Source organism: Podarcis raffonei, chromosome 6, assembly GCF_027172205.1.
Source record: "Podarcis raffonei isolate rPodRaf1 chromosome 6, rPodRaf1.pri, whole genome shotgun sequence".
NCBI classification, from domain to species: domain Eukaryota; kingdom Metazoa; phylum Chordata; class Lepidosauria; order Squamata; family Lacertidae; genus Podarcis; species Podarcis raffonei.
Genome location: NC_070607.1, coordinates 48,818,509 through 48,842,568, shown reverse-complemented (window position 1 = coordinate 48,842,568; position 24,060 = coordinate 48,818,509). Strand labels below are relative to the sequence as shown.

The window sequence follows — 24,060 nt, the reverse complement described above, 5'->3', positions numbered from 1 at the left end:
GTATACTGCATTTATCCCATTAGAGAATATGGCATTCAGAACAACATTCTCCACTAATTTCTTCAGGAAGACCCAGAACACATTGTCAAAGGCCTTTTCAGCATATAAAAATATCAGTGCTGCTTCTTTTTCATTTCTTTTTTCCAAGTATTTGATCACATTTCTAGTATTATTCCTTGGTAAAAAAAACCTCATGAATAGGTGATTCTAGGACCACCATCAGCTTTTTTGCCATTATTGCAGTGTACAACTTGTAATCATTGTTCAGTAAGGAGATCAGCCTGTAGTTCTTGGGTTGGAGTATATCCTGGTCTTGTTTGGGTATTAGAGTAATGTAAACCTTCTTCTACAATGTTGGTATTGTTCTCCCTTGTAAACTTTCATTCATAAGATCTTTAAGGGGCGTGGTAATGTTTCTCTTAATGTTTTATAATATGCGACTGAAAGTCCGTCCAGACCAGGAGGTTTGCCAGACTTTGCCTGCTTGATAGGTACATCTATTTCCATCATTGAGATGGGGGCATTCAGACTATCTACTTGGTCCTTTGTTAGCTGTGGTAGATAACATTTTTGCAAATATTCTTCTATGTCTTTCTCACTCTCCTTTCCATTCACATACAAAGTCGAGTAGTATCTTAAAACTTCTTTTCTGAATTCTTTTTGGTTATATATCCTCTCCCCTACCATTATCTTGTTTATTATATTGGGGTTTTACTTTCCCAGCTTATTGGCAAACTCAAATTGTTTTTGTTTTAAAGCTTTTTAGTCGTTGCTCTATTTCATTCTGTGTGATCATGGCAAATTGTGTTTGTTGTATTTTCAGTTTCTGAATACAAACTTGATATTTTCATAACACACCATTTCCTTCAAAATTCTTTTTCTTCCTCTTTTCTTTCTATAAATTGGATTACCAGCATGTCACATCCTGATCCATTCCTTACTGGAGTTCCTTAGTTGTTTTATCGTTTTCTGTCAACACCACCGCATTAAGTCCTCTAATATTATTATCTCATTACATCTTTCAAACAATTTGCCTTCCAGCTCTCTATAGAACTCCAGAATTTATTTATTTTTCATTTAGCTAGCCTACAAGGTGATTAGCTCCACTTTCTACACATACCTGTGTTAGTAATTTTTTTTTTAAACAACCTGGGAAAAGGTCAGATGAATTCAATCTTGTCCTCTCTTCCAGTTGTTCCATTAGCAAAAATGGTAGAGTCCAGAAGTTTTGACTAGCGTTGACCACCCACATTTTTCCAGAACCCCTGATCATTTCTCATAAATAGGGACCATCTTTCCTTAAAGTTCAACCAAAATAGAAACAACCTTGGCTGTCATCACAACCTAGCTGGACTAGGATTGCCTAATGTGTTCAAGTTACAGTCCTAAACTTTCTTTCCATGCTCCTGTAAATATTTAAGGGCGGGGGGCAAAGATCCACCAAGTTCAATAGACTTACTCTGGTAAGTATACTAGTAAGTACAATTGCTGCCTTCCTCTGAAACAAAACAAGTTGAAAACCAAGATAAAAGGCCAGATTCAGCTAAATAGTTGTGCTAGTGCAACAAGTCATGTTAATAGGAAGATGGGAAACTGGTCTACCTGGCAAGCAGAAATGTTTGCAATGACTGAACAAACATAACAGCACAATGCTGAACTCCTCCCATAGTATTTCTAAGTAAAATATGTTTATAACCAGTCTTACCGACAAATCTCAAATTCTCTTTTAGATGTAATAGATAAGGTTGAAAGTAAGCAAGCTGTCCTTACCAAGTTGTTGCTCTCCAAGCCAGATGTGCATACAAATCCAACATATACAAGTGGCCTCCAAGAACAGCAGAAGACCTGCAGAACACACTTCAAACCCCTCACAATACAGGACTTGATGCATTCAGAAATATTTATTTATAAACTGCTTCAATTACTGATTATTTATATTTTAAAAAGTCTCAAACAGCAAAACCAGTTCAAGATTCACTGGATTGCATTCAATGTTAACATTTCAAAAGTATTTAGTGAAATACTTTATTTACACTAGAAAAATGTACAAGCTTACCAAGAGACACCAAAGCAACTCTTCTTCTTAGCCTTCAGTTGTGAAGAGGAGCAATGGTCCCAGAAACATCACATTCTGGCAGAGTACTTTCCTTTGCCTGCATAAAGGATAGCACCCTCTCCCCAAAACAGGGAACCCTCAAACAAGATAGGATGAACCTTCTGCTAGCATTTTAAATACAGTTAACAGCAAACCAAAGAAGTGACAGACAAATAGAGAGGGAAGAAATTCATTTAACAAGTGGGTAACTACTGAAGTGGCCGCTTATTCAGATGCTTGCTGGCTTGTTCTTCCATCTGCATGGCAAGGGTTAGTTCTTCCAGAGTGTCTATGGAAGAGGAAGACAGAGAAGATAGACGTCAGCATGAGACCCCTTTGGAGGGCATCCAGAAAACAAAAAAAGAAACACACATCTAGACACTCCATTTCTTTCTTTCTGACCACTCTGGTGGCAGCAACAGGATCCAGCCAGCAGGCAAGAGCCTGAGTTCCCTTACCAGAACGAACCATTTTGACAAGAGGGCGAGGCCCAGATGTCAATCACCTGACACCCCACTTCAAAACTGGGCTGCAAAGAACAATACCCAAAGGCCTTGCTCTAATTGTCAATCAGCTGATTGGAGCTTACAGCAAGTCCTGTTTTGGGCAGGGATCAGCCGCACTATGGAGTTCCTATTTGGAATTCAGATTGTGCAGCCAGTCTCTCCAGGACTTGCTGTCAGCCACTGCTGTCTTGTCCCATTCAAGTATATGAAAAATATCTTGTGGCAAAATAGCATTGTGTATGACTGAAAACAAAAGTGAAACTAATTTTTTTGCCTCAGGATAATGTTTGCAAAGAGAGCCACCTAGTGAATGCTTTGTAAAATGCCTATTCCTTTAGTTCTGGAACATCACAGTACAGTGTAGGGGTTATCAACATTTTGGGGCCCCACAGGCACATTTGGAAAACTGAGAAACACTCCACAGCAATGCATGAACCCACCCGAGTGCAACTGCCTCACTCAGTAACAGTGCAACCTCTTACATTCCACGCCCCACACTGAACACTTCTCTTACAAGGACAGCATTTCAGAATTAAGCAGCTCCATACTGACCCCCCCCCTTCCTCTCCAAGGATGTGCACTAAGAGAACAGTGGTGATTCTCTTCCAGCCTGTGGCAATGTATTCCTGGGAATCACACACCATGTGTTTAACCAGTCCAATAGTCAACCCACGGTATTGCCCACCAACTCTACACTTTAGCATGACAAAGCTCCTTATCAAAGCGGAAAGAAAGTATAGTATAGAGGTGCGCAAACGGCAAGTTGTAAGAAAGCATAATTTATTACACTGCACATTATTGTTGATCACTGGGCATGTCTGTTAAAGGCACTAAACTTAGCTTTGAATTTTTGAAGTTTTGCAGAGCTTGAGTCAACATGATATGGTTTTAAGTCCAGAGTTAAAATCAATTAATACATGCAGCTAATCTTTTGTAAGGGAGGCAGGCACAATGCAATAGTAACCTAAACTCTACCTGAAATTTCCATTCCTATACCTGTCTCTCATGCAATCAGTTTGGCAGAAGACCATCTCTATTTTATCTTTCTACTATTCCTTTTTTCTTTTTTATACTTATACATCATACAAACAAACATTGAATAAAACAAAGAAATAATACAAAACAGAAGAAAACACAAAAACAAAATTACAAGGATATAAACATAATAACAAACTACAATCGGAAAAAAGAAAAGAAAAAAGTGACTTCCAACTAACTTCATGTGGATCTTTATTCCTCATATCACTGGTTGTCTGTAATGATTAAATTTTACCTTCTCCTTTCCTTACCACTAATCATGGTAAAGCCTTATACCTCTCCCCAGCCTCCATCATCTTATGTGGCAAGCAATTTTGGATAGCAACTGCATTGCTTCTATATTCTATGGCAGTTTTTGTAGCATAGCTGAACATCCTGTCACAGGGACGTTGAAAAGCCAACTCCCAAAAGCACCAAGCATTTTAATTTCTATGCTACTTCCTGCAGTGTGTTAGTGAAATACAGCACCCTCCAGTACCTTTCAGGCAGAGGAAATTTTTGGATCCTTCATTTACGAAGCACTGGGCTTGATACACAAATGCCTCCAGGTCATATTCTGGTTGTTCCGCAATATCCAGGAGACAGTTGCAGTCGTTCATTTTCTGAGTACGAAAGGTGAGGAAAGTTAGGAGTTTCTCTTACAATTATGGAACAAACTCATGTTACTGGAAATATTGGCTTAAAATTTGCACTGAAATCGTTGCATGCTACTTGATCTAGGATAAGCATCATTTCAGCGTCACAATTTCAGTTCTTCAACAGTAAAAGCCACTTGAACCCAGAGACTATCAAGAAGATTTGGCGCACTACCCACCAATACATACCTCCCTGACATCCTTAAGCTCCTCTATTGCCTTCTCCTCAAGCTCACTTATCCGGGTGACAGCGTCACGGAAACTGGACAGATGAGACAGCTCATCATCAGAAAGCTGTTGTTTTGACAAGAGAAAGTATTAGCACAGCCTCACTAAGCTCTACTCGCCAATCAGATTGCCCTCCCGTTCAGCACATGCAAACCTCATGAAGGTGGGCCGATTCTTCCTCACTGATATCCACCTCTTCATTTTCAGTTTCCATGCAGTTCTGTGCTTCTCCAGCTGTTCCATTGTGAGGGAGCTCCTTCACTCTGAGAACAGAAGGGAAGAATCCAGCCTTGGTAAAGCACTTAATGGCCTGTATACAACACAGGTGAAGCCTGAGGGTGGAACTCTTCCAGTCATTCTGTCTGCGCAAGCATTCCAGCTTGCTAGACAGAACAATACCCCGTCCCCCCACACCCTGTTCTGGAGGTTCTCCCAACCCCCACAAGCTAATTGATTGGGGGCCACAGAGGGGAGGACAGGGGGAACACCCCATTGCACAAGCTGAAGCTCATGTGCAGGGCTTCCACTGGTGGTGCTTGTTAGATGAATCCCACCCTTAAAGTGAAAGCCTGAAGCCATTTGAAAACTGCAATTCTAAAACAGTTTTTCCTTCCACAAATACATCATGACTAAGATCACTTGTATGACCAACAATTTACCCCAGTATTAAGGATGAGATTTGTAAGTCCAGAAATCACTCACCTATCAGCATACCGCAAGGTATTTAGGGTATATTCACAGGAATTCATGCCTGGGGAGATCATTGCAATCTGAAAGCAAATAAAATAATTAGCCACCTGTATTCATCTCTTACTTTCTATACAATTACAGTCACTCACATCCATCCAGCCTGCAATGCTGTCCCAGCAGTTCTGCTTCACTGATCCCATCAACAATGAAGCACCTTAAGTTTTCTTGCACCTTCATCGTATTTACTTGGAATTTAGACTCCACAGAAATCTATAGGCTTTTTCCAAGCAAACATGTTCAGGTTGTCACCTTAATGCAACTATGACCCTGAAGGAGAGCAATTTTAACATCTGTATGTTGATAAGCTTTGCTCTAGATTGCAACATACCAACTCATGAACCAGTGCAACAAAATATTTTATCAGGAAGCTTGTTTTGGCTTTCTGCATAAATCAAGAACTGGGTATAATTTTCTTAAGAGACACTGGCATAGCTATTTTACTTGTTACTAGAAACAGAATAAGATAAAATCAAGTGGTAGCTTCAGCAAGTTCCTGCCATTTCTATAATCACAAGGCCAGCTATTTAACTTACCATACAGGTTCTGGAATTTGCTCCAATGAAGGAATCCCTCAGTACTTGGGTAAGTTTGCTCTCCCGAAAAGGTGTGTGTTGTTTATTCTGGCCTAGAGCGCGGATACATTCCTGGGGATAGGAGGAGAAATAGTCATATTCACCGGTATGACAATTTATCGCACTGCCCTAGACTACACTACAATACCATCCGCCTAGTTGCAGCCAAACTCTTTAAACTTTCTACTAAAATGCCAACAGGATGTTTATTGAAAACTAACTTATCTTCAGGAAAAATCACAAATAGCTTCTAATCTTTTTTGAACCACTTGATCAAATCAAACTTTTATAGAGTTAGAATTGGAAGGAGGTTCAAGAGTCATTTTAATTTAACTTCCAGATAGCGGTAGCCAATATAGACACTGCAGTTTGGCATTTTGGTATCTGTCTATGCAAGCCAGTTGCAATGCTCAGGCTCCTGGTGAGTTTCTAATACAGCTTTCCATGCTGAATGTTGCTGAGCTCCTTTTCACAAATTATTCCTAGTCCTCTCATTCTTCAGTGGCTATTCTACAAGCTCCCCAAACAGCTTTGTCATAACTGATTTAGCAAGTGTCTTCTATAATAAGAGTTGCAAATCTGTCTCCATACATCTTGAGTCGGTTTGTCCAAGTCTGCAGAACTGAACAGGCAAATAAACAGTGCCAAAGAGGCTGGTAGTAAGTAGCCCAGTCCTGGATTTATGCCATCAGCTGTCTATTCTGCTCGTCTAAAACTGCCACAAACTCTTATTGCCTGTGCCATGGAGTTACACTGTACCTTCAGTGCTAGCAAGCTCTTGTTTATTTCTGCTGCTTCCAACCGTGTCTGCCGATCATTGCTGGAGGTATCAGCACCTCTTTCATTCCCAGCCAAGTCCACTAAGGAGAACTTGCCATGAAGTTTTCGTTTTCTGCGCAGAATAATTTGAAAACAAGCATGGGAACGCGAGGAGCTGGCGTTTGCAAATGTATGCCCGGATGTCCTACAACACAGATAATAGTGTTCATTAGATCATGGGTATGAAATATAATTATATACCAACTGTTCCATATCTTCACCTCAGAATATGTCAGTATAACTTGTATTGTCTGTACCTTATCTATTATGTTCCAATTAATGCTTCTACTTCCAAGTCTAATGTGAATTTAATATATTAAAAGGGTACTAGCCTTTGCAGTATCTGCATGGATCTAAGCATGGGGTCTCCAACCAGGCACCCATATGAATTATGGCAGACATCCATCCCACTTGGTGTCCACCAAGCCCCTCTGCCCCTCCCTAGTGGGAGAGTGTTTGGGGGAGGTTGCCTGGTTTTTATTTGATGGAGGAAGAGTCTGAGCATTACCAGTTTTTCTTCTGTCATGTCTTCAGGATTTTTAGATTTGTAAGTGTGCCGTGGAGCCCAAAAAGGTTGGAGACAACGCCTAACGTCTGCATTGGTTGATTTTTGCCTATTGGTTGGTTGATTTTTGTTCTTGTTCTTATGATGTATTTTGTGCTTTAATATTGTATTTTTATGTTGTGAACCACCCTGAGATTTGCTAATGAAGGACAGTATACAAATTTTAAGACGTAGTAGTTCTTCAGTGTTTTGGTGTTCTGGTGACATGAATGACTCTCCCTTCACAGTCCCCAGTCACTTTCTCCAAACTCTCCACATCTATGAATCTCTTTCTCTAGAATTGCATTTTGTAGCAATAAAAAGCCCCTAAGGTTTCAAAGACTGGAGATAAATAGTTTATAATAAAATCAGGTTAATTTAGAACATACAAGTTCAGTTTTACTGGTGCAAAATTTAGGTTCCTATACAGCTCTTCTTGTTTTACCACCAGAAGACTAAAGGCTAGTTCCCACCCTTTCTTGCAAATTGTCTTCTAAGTAAAGGTAAAACCGATTATATAGTGTCAACTGCTCCTTTTCCCTAAGAGTTAAGGGGGACATGCTAAATGGTCAGATCTACATCCTGCATTACTATTAAGCACGCAGAGCAACCAACCTGCAGGCACTGCCTATCTCAATCATCCGGATAACATCCTCAGCACAGTTCACTTGCATTTCTTGCAGGCCAACGACCTGAACCTGCTGTTTGCCATCCTCCAGCACTCGCAGCTTTGCTTTTTTGTTTAAGAGATCGAATAGCTGAATTCGAAAAGAGGGAAATACAAAAAGTTGCAGAAAGTTCAGGTGCTAGAAGTGTAGCATTTGAGAAAGCTGCTTCAAAAGGTCTCACATTTTAAAAATCCTCCTGAAAGCCTCAACATAAAGCTTTCCAATAAAGAAGGGTACAATACATTTATGCATAATGGACTGGAATGTCACTGCAAACTCCCCATGGCTAGGAACCATATGCCGAGCACCACAAAGATTCAATGACACCACATTTCCCATGAATGTAGAGACTGGACTAGGTATTAAAATCAAGAAACTAATGCATGCAAACTGAGGAGTGGCTTAAGAGGAGCTCAAACCTCTCTTCCAAGAGCCTGGATTTTCTTAAGAATGTTCACCTCGTAACTGGCGATGGTCACATTTTTTTAATGTAGCTTGTGGTGTAGCCTCAAGAGCAGTGGGTATATCATATCTCATTCTCAAAAGGACTCCCTCTTCTCAGGTTAAGAAGATTTGTTTGATTCACCCAAGTGAACATTAATTCCCAGTGCAAGACCATGCAATGTAGTGTAGTGCTCTGCTCTTAAAATGTTTCAAAGATTTCCATTTAGCAGTGTTTAAGATTATACAAACTGTAACAAAGCTGTAAGCCTAAAAAGTCTAAAATGGCTTATAATGAGAAGACACCTCTCAGCACTGCTAGGCTACCCCAGCTGCAGAAGGGGGATGTTAGTCTAATACTCCCTGCCATCACCAGATTATATATAGAAGATACCAACTCATCTCCAGCACTCTCAGATCTCAGGAGATATGAAGAATATTTAAAAATACACATGGCCTCACCTTTCCATTATATATTTCAAAGAAAGTCACGTACACTTCCAGACCTAGAGCCTTGTATCTTGGCTGGTTCTGAAGAAGGAAGACATCCTGTGCTGGTAAGGGAAAGACATTTACAGGACAATTATCAAGAGCTCTATGTGCTTTGGGGTCCTTTCTAGAAGTTCTTTTACAGCTTATAAAGTGGTTATCTAAAGCATTTGCTGTGGACATTAGTACTTAATGTATACCATTTAACCAGAAGTTAAATTGGAAGAGCAGGCTTCACACAGACCTTGCATATTACAATCTATTTTTCCTTATGTTTCCAACTGTTTAAATAAAATTCAAATGAAAATGGTACATACATGCAAAAGCATATATTCCTTTAGAGGCCTTCTGAACTTTCCCAGAGAAGTCACCTCCCATAGTCTAAAAAGAGAAAATATATTAAGAGACGGGTTCTCAGCAGTTATAAGGGAATCTATTTTCTGCAACTTTGATTACAGTATTTGCAAGCACAGAAAATCAATGTTTAAAAGCAGTGGAATTCAGTCTCTGCAGGATCATGCAACAGCAGCCTACGCCCAAAAGCTCATTTAAAAGCCACGTAAGTACAGCAGCTATGACTATATAGATAAATGATGTGATAGGGCCTTAAGTTCATCAAACTAAGTCAGACTGAAAAAGTTCATTAATATCCTGCAACACATACACACATCCCTCAAGTACAAAACACTTACATGGGTTTTTCCACTTCCAGTCTGACCATAGGCAAAACATGTGGCTTTTCCTCCCTCAAATATGGTCTGCACAAGTGGTCTAGCAGTGAACCTGGTCAAACCATAACAGGAAAATGCAAAATATGAATGAATGAGTGAAACTATCACAGTACAAGTGAATTCTGAAAACTCAAATCACCATAAAACCATTTACAAGAGCACCCACAAAAATAACTCCATTATAGCTTAATAACTCAAACACTGACAAGATCAGAAGTCCTGAAATTTGCTTGATCACAAGAGCATTGCAGGCTGAATAAGAGAAGTTCCACTAGGCTCAAGAGCTAGCATTCTACACTTTCAGCACTCAAGATATAATGTTGCTTTAGAAGGGGCTATCAGAAGTTCTTGGGTTTTTGAACCCTTTGCTACTATGTATTATCATGCTACTGCTGCACTGGTAAGTTGATGAGGGCTGATTAGCAGTACCGTTATTCTATTCATCTGATTTTGTGTTTTATATCATTTTTTGTAAACTGCTGTGTGACCTTTTTTAAAAAAATTAAAAGTGAGATATAGCTGTAGTGCTAGCAGAAAAGATTATGCCTACTCCCTGAGGACAGGAACAATCCCATTAGAGCTGAAGAGTGAGGCACAGAGGTTCTGCCCCTATAGCTTTACACCTCTGCTTTAGAAGCCTCAGGAAAACCTTCTCATCTCAAGTACTTCCATAAGTAGGGATGGGGAACCTCTGACCTACAGAACACACTTGGCCTGTGAGGCCATTCTGGGCAAGTCTTGCCCACCCTGCACCCAATGCCATGCATGATGTCAGGTATGGGCAGGTAAAGGCAGAGCTTTAAAATAACAATTGGGAGCTTCAAGTGAACTCTCAATTGTTCCATTTTAGCAGCATCGTAAATGGAAACTGCTTCTCCCTCCCAGTGCTACACTTTGAACTTCTGGTTTGGCTCCAAGAGCAGCAGAACCTATTTGAAAGCCCTTTTGCAAACAGTCCCACACAGCTTTTCAAACATACAATGCAAAGGGGCTTTCAAACAGTCCCAACAATCCAGATTTCATAGCAAAGAATCAACCAACATCATAGTGACGTCAGATTTGGCTCACCAGGGGTGGGGAGAAAAAGATCTAGCCTACTGGCCAGAGAAACTTGATCACCTTTGCTGTAAAGGACTTCCCTGTATACTACAAAGACTGATGTTTAAATACTAAGGGGGATAAAGTTTCTGCTCCCAACACTGAGAATGAACAGATTTGGGAAAGATAGTTAATATGTTTTATTTCTCAAGTCTCAAGGATTTCCAGTTATTTTGCCTAACAACAAACTGATTTTGTGCAATGTATTAATTGATCTTTAGTGTGGAATTTTTCTGGTTCCTCAGGAGGAATTATTGCAGAATGTCAGATTTCCAGTGCTGCTTCAGATTCACCACCTCCCAAGCCCATCACATGCCCCTTACCCATGAAGGAGCTCCATGCAGCAGATTCCCCAGGTAAGGATCTCCCACCTATCTAGCAACCTCCGTGCATGCAGTGCCAGCATATAAATGATGCACAGATATGAGCTTATACAAGAGCAATAACGTTTTTGAAGTGGCATCTGCTGCCTGGAGTGCCTGTATGGGTTAAAATCTTTGACAGCTGCATGAAAGAAGCTTCACATGTGAACTGGCCCTCCACGTCTACTGTCCCATTTGCCAAGTGTCACAACTCTGTACTCTTCATTCACTGCCATTGAAAGGAAAGACATGCATTACCAATAAACCATTTCATTGGAAGCTTTTTCATCAAACGAGAAGTCAAATCGAAAAGCTTGGTTTTCAAGGTATTTCGTCAGATCCACCTTCACCTTTGGTTCATGCACTAGGATGCTGTTCTTGCTGGCAACAGTAATTATATCACACTCTTTCTTCCCAAGTTCTGTTTAGGAAACAAAAGTAGTTCACACTATAAAGTTGAACCCTACTGATTTGCAGTGTTTTGTGGAACTGACAACCTGAGCAGGAAAGCAAAGGTTGAACAATTTGGCATGGGATTTTTAATAGGCGATGAGCAGCACAAGGGAAGCACTGAGGTAGTAAAATGTTAATTGAAAGAATTAAACATTAGAGGGAGTTGACAAACTGTACAAGCATCCTGCTAGAGGTTTGCTAAAGAGGTCTTCTGGTATCTTATTCCTCCCTCGTTGGAGCAAAATACATGACACTGTTTTTAAAAGACAACCATTTTCAGCACTAACAAAGTTCCAACTGACAGAAACCTGCCATAATTTCGGCACTGACATACTCCACAGAATCCAGCATAAAGAACAGTGTTGGAACAACCTGTCAATTGCTAAACTCCACAGATGCCACTTTACCTTGTTTATTTAAGGGTCGTTTCCTCACACAGACACAAATTCTATGTTCTTCTATCTTTAAAAAAGGAAAGAAAATTTCACATTAAGACCAGCTCTTTGGTATCTTTATTCACTAAGCTGTATCAGAGAAGGTGATGATGGGATACTCTGCAACACCCAACAATATAATGCAATTCCCTAGCATAAGAAAGTTTTAAGAAGTAAGAGTTTTTGCTGCAGTTATGAAGACTTGTAACATCACTGACAATATTAGCCTTTTTCAGTAAGTCATATAGCCAACAAAGCTCCCATTCCTATGTAGAATGGCACCAGCTGTCATGTGCAGTTTTCTTATAGAGATAGTTATGCATATATGCAAATAATGTTAATGTGAAATACTACAAAACAACTATGGCCCCAACAAAGCATTTTTCAAAACCCTGTACTGAACTCAGTCATGAAAATTTTAAAAAATCTTTTTCCATTGTGTTTTTCTTTATTTGCAATATATATATTAGTCATAAACATTGATTCATGCAAAGTTTATTTTTGTTATTTTACAACCCCCCCAGGATGTTCCAAATGTCTATTTATTATCATTTAACTTAACAACAACAATCATTCCACAAATCACCATGTGTTCTTGGAGGCCTACAACCACATTTATCAACATTATATGTGATAAAAATATACCAGGTTGATGAAAAATAGATATCATTTATATGACTTGTCTAGACAAAGCAGGCAAGTAGAGAAAGTCAGTGTGACCTTCTAGAAGTCACATGCTTAATGGAACTTTAGCCCAATGATAGCTGTTCCGCTCCCTTGAGTGGTTATCACTTGTGAAAATTTTAATAATTTGCCAAGTCGCAGTATGATCCAACAGCCTACCTAGTTCATTGAGCACTAGATCTCTGTTTAATGTTCAATGCACATTCTTTGACACCATTTAAAAATTCTTCAGGACATACAATCAATAAATGAGCAAGATTACTTTGATAATCCCAGATAATACATTGAGAGTTCAAGTGGAGTCCCATTCTTTAATAGTTTACTTCAGTTTCCTAGATCTTGATGTTCATAAAGTATTTGTTACCTCCTTAAAATATAGCAAATGTACACCAATAATTGTGTTTATTTGAAGATGAATACTAAATAAGAAGACACTTGGAGGGGGAAATGTGGCTAGTTAGTTGCAAGTATTTACTTACGGGGTCATTCATTGATATCGACTGACAAACAATATTGGCTCTATATTCCTTGACCATCCGTGCAAAATCCCAGTTTGGACAACTACTGTCATATTCCTGTAAGGCAAAGTAGTAATTAACTTACAATCTTGCTATAGAAAAAATTATGCAACTTTTCTTCCTAAGAATGTGCAACACTACCAATTAAGAAATAAAGTACAGAGAGTAGGAAAGGTCTTCCTTGGGGTAAAAGTTTCACTTTATGCTTTCATCCACTGTTATTAAAGCTTCACTACTATACATTTTTATAAAGCTTTCCCCCCCCCCCTTCCAGTTCTAAATGAGATTCCTTGAACTCTTAAGTTCCAACTAGCTGCTCTCCATTAAAGGTAAAGGTAAAGGTACCCCTGCCCGTATGGTCCAGTCTTGCCAGACTCTAGGGTTGTGCGCTCATCTCACTCTATAGGCCGGGAGCCAGCGCTGTCCGCAGACACTTCCGGGTCACGTGGCCAGCGTGACAAGCTGCATCTGGCGAGCCAGCGCAGCACACGGAACGCCGTTTACCTTCCCGCTAGTAAGCGGTCCCTATTTATCTACTTGCACCCGGGGGTGCTTTCGAACTGCTAGGTTGGCAGGCGCTGGGACCGAGTGAAGGGAGCGCACCCCGCCGCGGGGATTCGAACCGCCAACCTTTCGATCAGCAAGTCCTAGGCGCTGAGGCTTTTACCCACAGCGCCACCCGCGTCCCTCTGCTCTCCATTACGTAGGTCTAATTGTAGCCTTGATATACTTAAAGTATGGCAAGCAACTATCGATTTTTCTTAGACAGGTTTTAGAGAAACTGCCCAGGCAGTTTTCCGTAATGTGTCTGCCATAAGGACCTTTCAAAACTAGAACTAGGAATAAAAATCTAGAACTCAGTTTGGTATGCTAATTGCTTTGAACTTTGAGAAACCAGAACTAATTTCGTTCCATGCAATGAGAAAAGCTAAATTGCTTAATTTAGTCAGATTACATAGAGAACAATGATGAATATCCATGCTCTGCATGGCACCCAAGATACAGCTATTGAATGAAACATCCTGCAGAATGTTTCACAGGCAAGTGTCACATTCTTACCTGTGCCCGCTTATTTCTTATTTCAGAGAACTGGGCCCTTTTCTCTTCCCTCTTATTTTTCATTTTGTCCATCTCTTTTACAATGTTAGATTTCCTACGAGCTAGAAGAAGCAAGAATGTTATTACTGCTACTGAAATGAAATGGCCTACATCAAAAAACTGATCTTCTGTCCACAAATCTCCCAGAGGAAGTCTTAAAACAAAAATAAAAATCAGGAGATGTATCATTTTATTGTTGCGTACATTTCTACAGTCATAGGTGATATTTAAGACAACAGGAGTGTTTAGGTTCTTCAAGTTTCCTTGGAAGTCATCCACTTTGGCTGGAAGCCCTTCCTGCCAATGCTAGATGCATGGAAACTTGTGGTGATAGTGAGCTCTCTGTAAATGCCAAAATACACTTGAAACACTACTTCCTGTGTTCAGGAACTAAGCTTTTATTTAAGCTTGTATTCAAGACTGAAGACCAGTTCAACCTAAGCTTTAGTGTCCATCCTCAACTATATTCAAACCTCCATTAAGATGGTAGCACAAAGCTCTCTACCAGACTAAACAAAACTATTGAAGATATTGATTTAAAGAGCCATGAAGCAAGCTGGGAACTATATTCCTACCTTGAATTGCAGCAGAGACCATTCTCAAAGTCTGTGGAGTGTCTTCTGTCATTTCATTGCCATTTGGTTGTACATTACATCGATCAGTAGAATAGCTGACCCTAGATCGAGTTCGTACAACTGTTGAGACGGGAAATCAGTGGTTAAAAGCATTACTCAAGGCAACACAAGAAATAGTGAGGGTTTGTAAATTTACAAGGTCCTTTTATGCATAGAGGGGAGAGCTGCCCTACCCGTGAACACTTGTGCGATACAAATGCAAAATCATAACGTATTGTACTTATTCCTACTCACCAGGAAGAGCAGAGTGACTTCGTGTTCGTACAGGAGCAGGCAATTCCACCTCCATATCGTTTTCCAGAGGGCTGTTCTGAGTTTCTGCTATGACAGACATCTTGCTAGCTTGCGATCGCAGTACTAAGGAAGCAAGGGGAAAGTGCCATCAATTACCAACTTAATAATATTCAGCAAAATTGACTCCAAAAATGTTTGCGTATTTTTGTGTGTGCACAAAGCAGTACAATACAACTTCAGCAAGCATTTGGGAACTACTAGAGGTCAGTTTGGTAAAACCCAGTTTAAAGGCTGTATTTAACTAACTTTTACTTGGAGTACACCCAATGAAATTAAATGCCACGACTAACAGATCCTATTAGTTGAATACAACCCCAGAGAACAGTATAAGGGTGGTATTTAACTAAGTTTTACTTGGAGGGGCAGATGTGGCTCGTCAACCTGGGAAGGTAGTCTATGTAGGAGAAGGAAAACTATGCAATTTTAATAAGGTATTCAGAAAGACATGTTTCTAAAACCTAAATTAGAATAAAGGACTTCAAAAATGGAAAGGTGAGGGAGTATTACCACAGAATTGATGAGCAATATAGAGGCAACAAGATACTGCTAAGATTTATTTCCTGAACATAATTCAGAAAAGGAACCGCCTCCGGAACATATAGTTGTTGTGATACAGAGTAACCAAACTTTTATTTTTTTTTAAGTTCTAATAAATGCTTTGGGATGAACAACCATTAGTATTATTTTATTACCTACCTGCCCTTCACCCTATGGTCCCAGGGCAGATTACAATAAGTCAAAGTACAAAATTAAAACCTGTTTTAAAAACTTACAAGTACAAAAAATACACCACCACTGCAATATAGAGAGTGGGTCCTTATTAATATTAAGCATGTATCATGACACTTCTGTATGGGCAGCTGAGGGAGAAGAGGCATAAGCACAGGATAGACCTGCAGGGTCAAAGCTACAGGTGACAGTGGCTATATAGAACGTCCAAAAATAAGAAGTGAGGGCAGAATCAGGCTCTGTAATACATTTACTAGGATTCATATGTCTTCCAATTCCCAGTCACCAAGTAAATCTGAGACAAAATTGCTTCAAAATCAGATGCAGCGTACAGAGTTCTTTTCCAATAGAGGGCTAAAACTATTCATAATATCTCAAAGCAAATAAATTTGTTTTTACCTTCTTTCGGAGCAGGAATTTTTGAGAGTGTTGTTCTGCGGGTTTGCCTCTGAAGTAAAAAAAAAGTATTGTAGTCTACTGAATATTAGCACAGACCCCACTTTGCAACATAATAAATTTGGAATATTAATGGAATTGTTTTAATGAGAATTGCTAACTGCCAACTTACAAATATTGTAGAGAACATAGAAATACATAATCTAAAAATTACAAAACTCAGAAAATTTTAGATGTTCTATTAATTTCTGTGTATTCCCCAAAATATGAATCAAAAAGAATTTTAGGACAACCAAATTGGCTAATTTGAGCCAGGCAGATTGAGAGTAGATTACAACTAAATATTTCAATGGATTTTTAACTGTTAACTTGAATGTCATTGGAAAACTACTAGCAATGTTTATCAAACATCAAATGCCTCCCACAGGAATTTAGCTTCTGATTAGTTAATAATGCAATTATAGTTATCTGGCAACATAAGACAATTCAAAAGGCTTATACTTCCCTTCCTACATGGGGATGTAAACAACAGCTAGCTGAAAATTAGCTCTTGAGAAAAGGGATACACTGGCAAAGGAACATGTGCAAACCATGCTTATGATACCATACAGAAACCAGGTACACAAATAATCTAACTGAAAATAGAATAGGGCTTTGTTACAATGAAGAAATCCATTTTCATTTTTATCTTCATAAAATTCCCTAATTGTCATTACAAATAGTTTGGCAAATGCTTAAAACCGTTTGGCCTGTTTTATAACATATTTAAAGAACCACCAACACTTTATTTGGCTGATTTGTTTTCATATGCTTGGTGCTCCTGCTGAAGGGGGTGGGAGGGAGATTTATACAAATTCCTTCCCTGCCTCTGCAACCTGCTGTAAAGATGTACCAGAGAGTTGGGGGGACCTTTCAAAATAGGGTGGTAGGTAGTACAGAAACAAGAAGTGGGAATTAGTGAAAAGCACTACTATACTGTTTTGCCAATAGGTACTGCTGGATATCAGCCCCTTCCATTTATGAAAGGAGATACAGTACTGTACTTGAATACAACCACACTTTTCTCACCCGACCATTCCTATGAATGAAGCAAAAGTTAAGTTCAATTCCCCAACCAGATGATGTTTCTGCTGTATAATACTGCCTTCTATTAAATATGGATAGCAAGATTTTAACATGTATGCTAGGAGGGGTACTAAATGCTACTTTAAAAAAGAAAGTCATCAAACTCAGAGATTATTAGGGAAATAACCACTATAAAATTGCAGAAGAAATGGTTAATTTATTGATGGTGAAGTTTTGACAGGATTAAGTTTTAAAAGACATTGTTCTGCCTCATTTATATTAACTGGCCCTATCTGCTATCTCACTAGGTAGGTATAATGATTTCCCTGTAGGTGACCCGATGCAACAAAAAACTATCAAATCAGAATGCAGAACTTGGTTTTATATCTGTATGCTGCTTTTCCAGCAACCAAGCTGAGCTCAAAGCAGCTCACTATAGTATCAGATGAGTCAGCCTCAAGTATTTGCAGCCAAAGAATCTAGTCTTAAGGATGCAGAGAAAATAAGAATTTGACTAAGCATTTTGCGATCATGACTATGATCTAAAGGACTGCTTGAAAAATATATTTGGATGAACTTGCTACCAACAAAGGCGAACACCAGAAAAATTGAAAACCACATGTTTCTCTGTATAATGATACACTTCTAGCAGAGACCCAAGAACTCAAATGTGGTCTTGAAAAGAAACTTATTACATGCAGCATCCAACAGAACAGTTCCATTAGTGCAGGGACTTTTGGCTGTGCAACAAATGTCCCTTCTCTCTCCTCTCCCTATGCACCTCCTGCAATCAGCTCTGGGGGTTCCCCCAACCCTCGACATGGGCTCAGGGAGAGAGAGCAGAGGGGAGGAAAATGAGGGACAGTTCCACTGTGCAAGTGGAAATCCTTGCACTAGCAGTGCTAACATAATAGACAAGCCTTTGCTGCTGTACAAGGAGGGCACTAGGAAAAGGGTATGACAGAGGACGAGATGGTTGGACAGCGTTCTCGAAGCTACCAACATGAGTTTGACCAAACTGTGGGAGGCAGTGGAAGACAGGAGTGCCCAGCGTGCTCTGGTCCATGAGTCACGAAGAGTTTGACACGACTAAACAACAACAAGCGCGAGCATCAAGCCTGTACCTGCTCCGGAGGCTTATATTTAAATCACCTGACATTATATAATGTCAAGTGATTGACAGCTGTGCAACCCTTCCCATCTGTCAGAATGGACCACTCACCCAAAAATCCCCTACCCCTGGACTATATGATAATGTGCACAGGGTAAGCTGCAGAAATTGACTGCACATAAGCCATAGTGAAGTGAAAGGGCAAATCATCCAAGATCATGACAATAGAGCAACAAGTGCATGGGAAAAGGCAATTTGGACAGTGGTAGAAAGCTTCAGGTAGGGCAGTCCTACAAAGCAGTGGAGAGCAGGGGCTTCTGTATGTCCAAGGACAAAAGAAAAACCAGTATTTTCAAACCCAGGCCTTCAGGAAAAGCTGCAGGACCTACAATTTCCTCCCTCTTGGCAATTATCTGACACAGAAGCCCCATGTGCTTTTGGACATGGTTCCATTAGCTTTACGTCTCACCATTTGCCTAAGCTAACACTCTGTCCAAAATACTCTTTCTACATATTGCCCCACCATCTCTCTCCTTTGCCCAGCAGATTTTCCCTTTCAATTGTCATTGCCTCATTCCTAGTCCTCTGAGGCAGTGTGCATATCCGTATCCCTAGGGCTCCTCTACCCAATGTCTTGCTCCTCCATCACAAGAGAGTTTGGCCATACTGCTTCCCCCCAGCACCACTGTTCAGGTAATATAACTGCTATTAAAACATGGATGCAGAAAAGCTTCAATTAGCACTTTTAGAGGATAATAGAATAAAGACATTGGGGGGGGGGGAATCAGAAATTATCCCCAGGAAAGTACATGAATAGAGATGCTGTTTGTATACTTTTTTTAAAAAAAAAGAATTAAAAATGCTGAAAGACGTAAACTTCTTTTGCATTGTTAATCCATATCTTGAGACCTCAAATCAATATAGAGGCAAGCATGAAATAGTAAAATATTAAAAGATATAAAAACAACTCATGAAGTTTCAACCCATCTTTAAAATTCAGTAAGTTCAGATTCTTGCTGCTTGGCAAGTATCAAAGGAAAAACTCCAGGATAACCTACCTGTGTGGTTACATTCTCCTGGGCAAGATGGCTTTCTTTCGCAGCAGCAACAACTGGAGATGTAAACAGCTCTGGATTTATTGCTACCACATCATCAAGGTCAATCTGCAAAGGGAAAACAGACACAAAACACAGGATGAGCCATTTACCACATAATTAATCATCAGCCTTAAGGGTATGTGTTAAGCAATCTACCACATGCCTAAGCACCAGGACCACCAGTCAGCAATTTGTTTGGCATGACCAGTTTAAAGCAATGAATTCACAGCTCTCATAAATTGATATATAAAACAAGTTGCCCATCAATATAGTGTTCCAGGAGGCTCTTATTTCACAAGACACCAGCAAAGCCCATTTGCTACAAATGCTTTAATCTCTAGTAGCTAATCTTAGTACATCCCAGTCATTCCTTGATTTCCGCTGTAAGCTCCTAGTATTTGTAAAGCAAATATTACTTACTGAAACAAATTCTTAGACTGTCATTCCAAAAAATGAAGTGTTTACTAATCTAAAACTAATCAGTTAGGCTATGCAACTGATTTCTCCCTCTTAGCTTTGTGAATGTGCAGAGGTAGAGTGAATAAGTCATGCCCCACAGCCCATCTGCTTTACCTTAAGAATGACATCATAATCCTATTGCTAGTGCTGCAATATTCTAACAGTCATTTTCCTGAGCTACAGAGGCACCCATAGAGCAGGTAGGAAGTATGAATTTGAAGTCTCCAGATCAACTATTCAGCTTCTACACGTATCAAACCATGTTGGGAAATGTTGCCTTATTCATTTAACACAACAAGAGTTTGTTTTGTGGTTAACAAAAAAGCTCTGAGTAGGTGTTTAGTATATACACTTATTGGCTAACATTCAGCCTGATCCTAGTCATGTTTACTCAAAAGCTAGGCTCTACTGAGCTCAATATATTCACAACTTACTCCCAAATGAGTAAATTAGTTTTGCAGCCTATATGATACAACTTTCTAAGCAAAAGGGTGTCATTATTTTTAGGACCATTTCTGCATTATACACCATTTATCAGGGTAGGCTGAAGGTAGGCCATGATCTACTGGATAATTTTTATAGAGAATGTTAGTCCTTCACTTCATCCAACATAATAGATATTATGTTCTTAATAATACACATCAAGATCACTTAATACAGCAACATCTTAATTGGTAAGATCCCAGAATGCACTCTTGCTTTGCATAATACATTTTACAGACGCAGATGAATTATAAAATTCAATTTAAAAAAAAGTCAAGCACTATCCTAGAAAACCACACTGTGCAGTTTAGGTGGGACTCCCACAAGGAAAAAGAATGGTAAATGAAAAAAAAAATCAAGTTGGAGGTAGAGAAGGAATTATTTTTGAGGATCATATGGTGGAAAGGCAGGATATGATTTATTTAATTGGCATATCTACAAATATGCATTCAAAGACATGCAAAAGGGTTTTTAGAGTTGGAATTCTTACTAATTCTGGACAAAGAAGCACCACGTGTATGATGCAGGAGGTAGGTTTTAAACCAACATTTATTGAAGATTTCCAAATATATGGTTTATATGATGTCTACTCAATCATAAGCGCCTTGCTGGATCAAAGCAAAGGCAAATCCAGCCCAGCATTCTGTTTTCCAGTGGTTAGCCATATGTCTAAAAGGAGCCAACAGGCAATTGGTATTGCTGGAGAATCATTGCTGAATTGTATGCACCTCAATAGCTCATAGGCCCTATTATGTTCAATAGGACTTATATGTAAACATGTATTGGACTACCAATCCTAAATGGAGGGTGGAGTGGAGAGGGAATGCATTGATGGACAATATGCCACTTCTAAAGTCTACCAACTCGTACAGGCAGGGCAAGTGAAGGGAGAACCTGGAATTTTACTTCTTATTCTCTGGCAGTTAAACAACCTGTGGAGCTTTCTGTGGCCATAGCTATGGTCTGCAGCTTAGACACCTTGCTCACCAGAGGAAAGGCACCTCCACCTCATCCTAACTCCCTTCAGCCAGCATATCTAGGGGTTAGGGTTGCTCTTAGCCTCAGCTGCTTGACTGCATAAGTAAAGAATGGGGATATATTTCAAATTCTCACCTCTTTCCCTTTGACAGTGTTATTTTCTGTCCATTCTACAGATACCACCATTTTTTCCAGACTCACTGCCTTGATTGTGGCACCATGGACTGCACCTGAATAGGGGGGGAAATCATTTCAAAAAAGGCTAGTTTCCTCAAATCAGAGAACCACAGAGGAACTAGATGCATTGAAATATCAACTAATCCGAAACATGCAAGTGAAACTTGTCACAAAAGTACAAACACATCTGTGAGCTTCCACTCTAAGCAGAAAAGTATTAATGGAGTACCATAGGTAACGATTTGCTGCCCTCTTTTGAGAGACAGTTCTAGGTAATATAATTTTTTTGCAGTAATTCTTTCTCTTCTCCCTGGGTCATTTCCTTGACAGTCTTAATAAGTTTGCTTATGCTTAACACCAACTTGGACAAAACCATTTTCTACATACTAACATGGCCTACAATGTAGGAATGATATAATGATACATCACAATGTCTGAAATAAGGATATATCACAGTCTGAAATAAGGATGGAGCTATGTAGAGGCATTGACTGGCTTCACAGTTCTTCCCGCATCATGATTTTTGCATAATGCACACACAGACACATCATGATTCGCAATATATTGCCAGGTGAAAAATTATGAAACAAATATCACAATATGAACATCAAACTAGTTTTAGATGATGTATCAATATATGGCCCAGCCCTACTACTATTCCTAGAGAAGCTCAGTAGTTTTTTGGCACCCCCCTCCCCCAAAACACGGTTAGTTATACCTCTGCTAGCTATTGTTGATAGTTTCCAGGTAGTACCATTACCAACAGAATATGCCTTCTTATATCCAAAGGTCAAAATTTATTTTAGAAAAGTGTCTGCAGAAGAGGCGAGGAATCCCCAGCCAAGGGGGGCATAGGTGATTCTCCTAGCTTCTCTAACCAGCCCTTGGGACTCTCCCCAGGCTCTGTTTGGTACCCACTTTGAGTGCTTTTGTCTGGCTGGAATGTATCCTTGAAAGTGATACTGTAATGACTCTTGCACAAATCTTTCAATCCAGAAAAGCATGTGTGGATAGACAAACCTCTAGCTTTTGCATGGCTGGAATATAGCCTACTGTAGAAAGGGTTCCAAATTCTTATCTGTCCACTTTTGCCTGTGGCCAAGGTTTGCACCTCCACCCCCCAAAAACAAGCAAATCAATAAAAATACTTAGTTAACCAAAGTTCTGCCCCCCCCCAGAAAGTCTGTCCCCCTAACATAAACCATGGCTATCCCCATGCCTCTGGCCCCTGTAAATTTGCCCAGAAAGGAATGTGGCCCTCAAATGGAAAAATTGTATGTAAAAAGTTGTTTGAAAAAAGTCATTAAACCATTTCGTAAAACTAATTGTTCACTATAAACTGAGGCAAAGTGATCCTGTGAACAGCTGCATTAGCAGCTTGTTAGCTTATAGGCACAATTCAGAGTTATGTTATTCACCTATAAAGCCCTTAACAGCCTGGAACTCAAATTACTAACGGAAACGCCTCATCTTATTAGCATTGGAGTGTCGGGGAGGGAAAGAATTTCACCAGATTTGTATTCAACTACGCAACGTCTGAGGCAACTCTACTGCATGAGGGAAACTTGTTGCTGTTAAACAAGTCGGTGGATGGTCAGTGCCAGGATGGGAGACCACCGGGGAACAGCGTGCAACGCCTTCTTTGGTTCCATGACGGAAGAAGGGTGGGAGATAAGTACTGGATAATGAAATAAAAACCAAGCAGGGGCTTCTCTATCTGGCTATATGCTGGGTCCCTTCCTATCAGTAAGTTCCATTGCACACCAGAAGGAAGGCGAGCATGCGCATTAATTCTACAAAGCCCCAGAAGAGGCTGAAAACTTTGGCTACGGCAAGAGGAAAAAGACACACCTAAACAGATCGCGATTTTTGTCAGGTTCTAGCCCTTTACTTACCATTACTACGCTGAATATTAATCACTGACCCGGGCTGAAGGCATCTATAAACGCTTGGGTCCATAGTACTGGAAAAGTCTGGTTCTCTAGCGTCAGCAAAAAAAAGGAGCACCTCTCACTTCACAGACCGGTATCGAAAAGAAGCAGCGAATCAACTGCCGCCGTTTTGAACGGGGCGCGCCGCAAAGCCTGCCGGGAAGCTACGTCTGTCAGGTGACGTAAATGCCTACAAAAAAACTACATCTACCAGCACGACTTGCGGCGCCCGCCCCCTAATTATTTCCCCATGTTTTCTGGAGATTTACACTTCCGAAAATGACGTGCAAGCCAAAGTTAATGACATGGAGCCTACCCGGAGGAGCGTTCTAAGGGGGAAATGGCCTCTCTTGTGATGGAGAAGCAGCTATATAGGTAGACGAATGACGGGGTCTTTTAGTGCAGATTAATTGGTATCTCGTAATTTTTAACTTTTCCGTTTTCAACCTTTTTTGCGTTTTGCCCGATTCATTTATTTTTGCCTTTTGGTATACAACTTTTCCTTTTTTGAATCTATGGGAATCTCGTGACGATTGCCAAAA

General features: G+C 39.9%; 1 protein-coding gene across 4 annotated transcripts; it reads right to left on the bottom strand.

Annotated features, from left to right (window-relative positions):
* Positions 1 to 1,882: 1,882 nt before the first annotated feature.
* Positions 1,883 to 23,671, bottom strand: KIF2C (kinesin family member 2C). Of its 4 annotated transcripts, none has more exons than XM_053392631.1 (21): positions 23,483 to 23,671; positions 21,546 to 21,640; positions 19,452 to 19,556; positions 16,221 to 16,269; positions 15,033 to 15,155; positions 14,739 to 14,858; positions 14,125 to 14,225; positions 13,027 to 13,122; positions 11,837 to 11,891; positions 11,235 to 11,397; positions 9,478 to 9,568; positions 9,103 to 9,166; positions 8,759 to 8,850; positions 7,803 to 7,945; positions 6,584 to 6,788; positions 5,786 to 5,896; positions 5,205 to 5,272; positions 4,657 to 4,765; positions 4,464 to 4,568; positions 4,118 to 4,241; positions 1,883 to 2,384 (listed from the first exon to the last, which is right to left on the bottom strand). In XM_053392631.1, exons 1-21 carry the CDS (start codon positions 23,544 to 23,546, stop codon positions 2,305 to 2,307), a joined length of 2,163 nt encoding a protein of 720 aa, XP_053248606.1. In that variant the 5' UTR covers positions 23,547 to 23,671; the 3' UTR covers positions 1,883 to 2,304. The 4 variants fall into 4 exon arrangements, with proteins under 4 accessions (XP_053248606.1, XP_053248607.1, XP_053248609.1 ...); XM_053392632.1 differs by lacking the exon at positions 23,483 to 23,671 and adding an exon at positions 23,006 to 23,340; XM_053392634.1 differs by lacking the exon at positions 23,483 to 23,671 and adding an exon at positions 23,098 to 23,340.
* Positions 23,672 to 24,060: the final 389 nt, after the last annotated feature.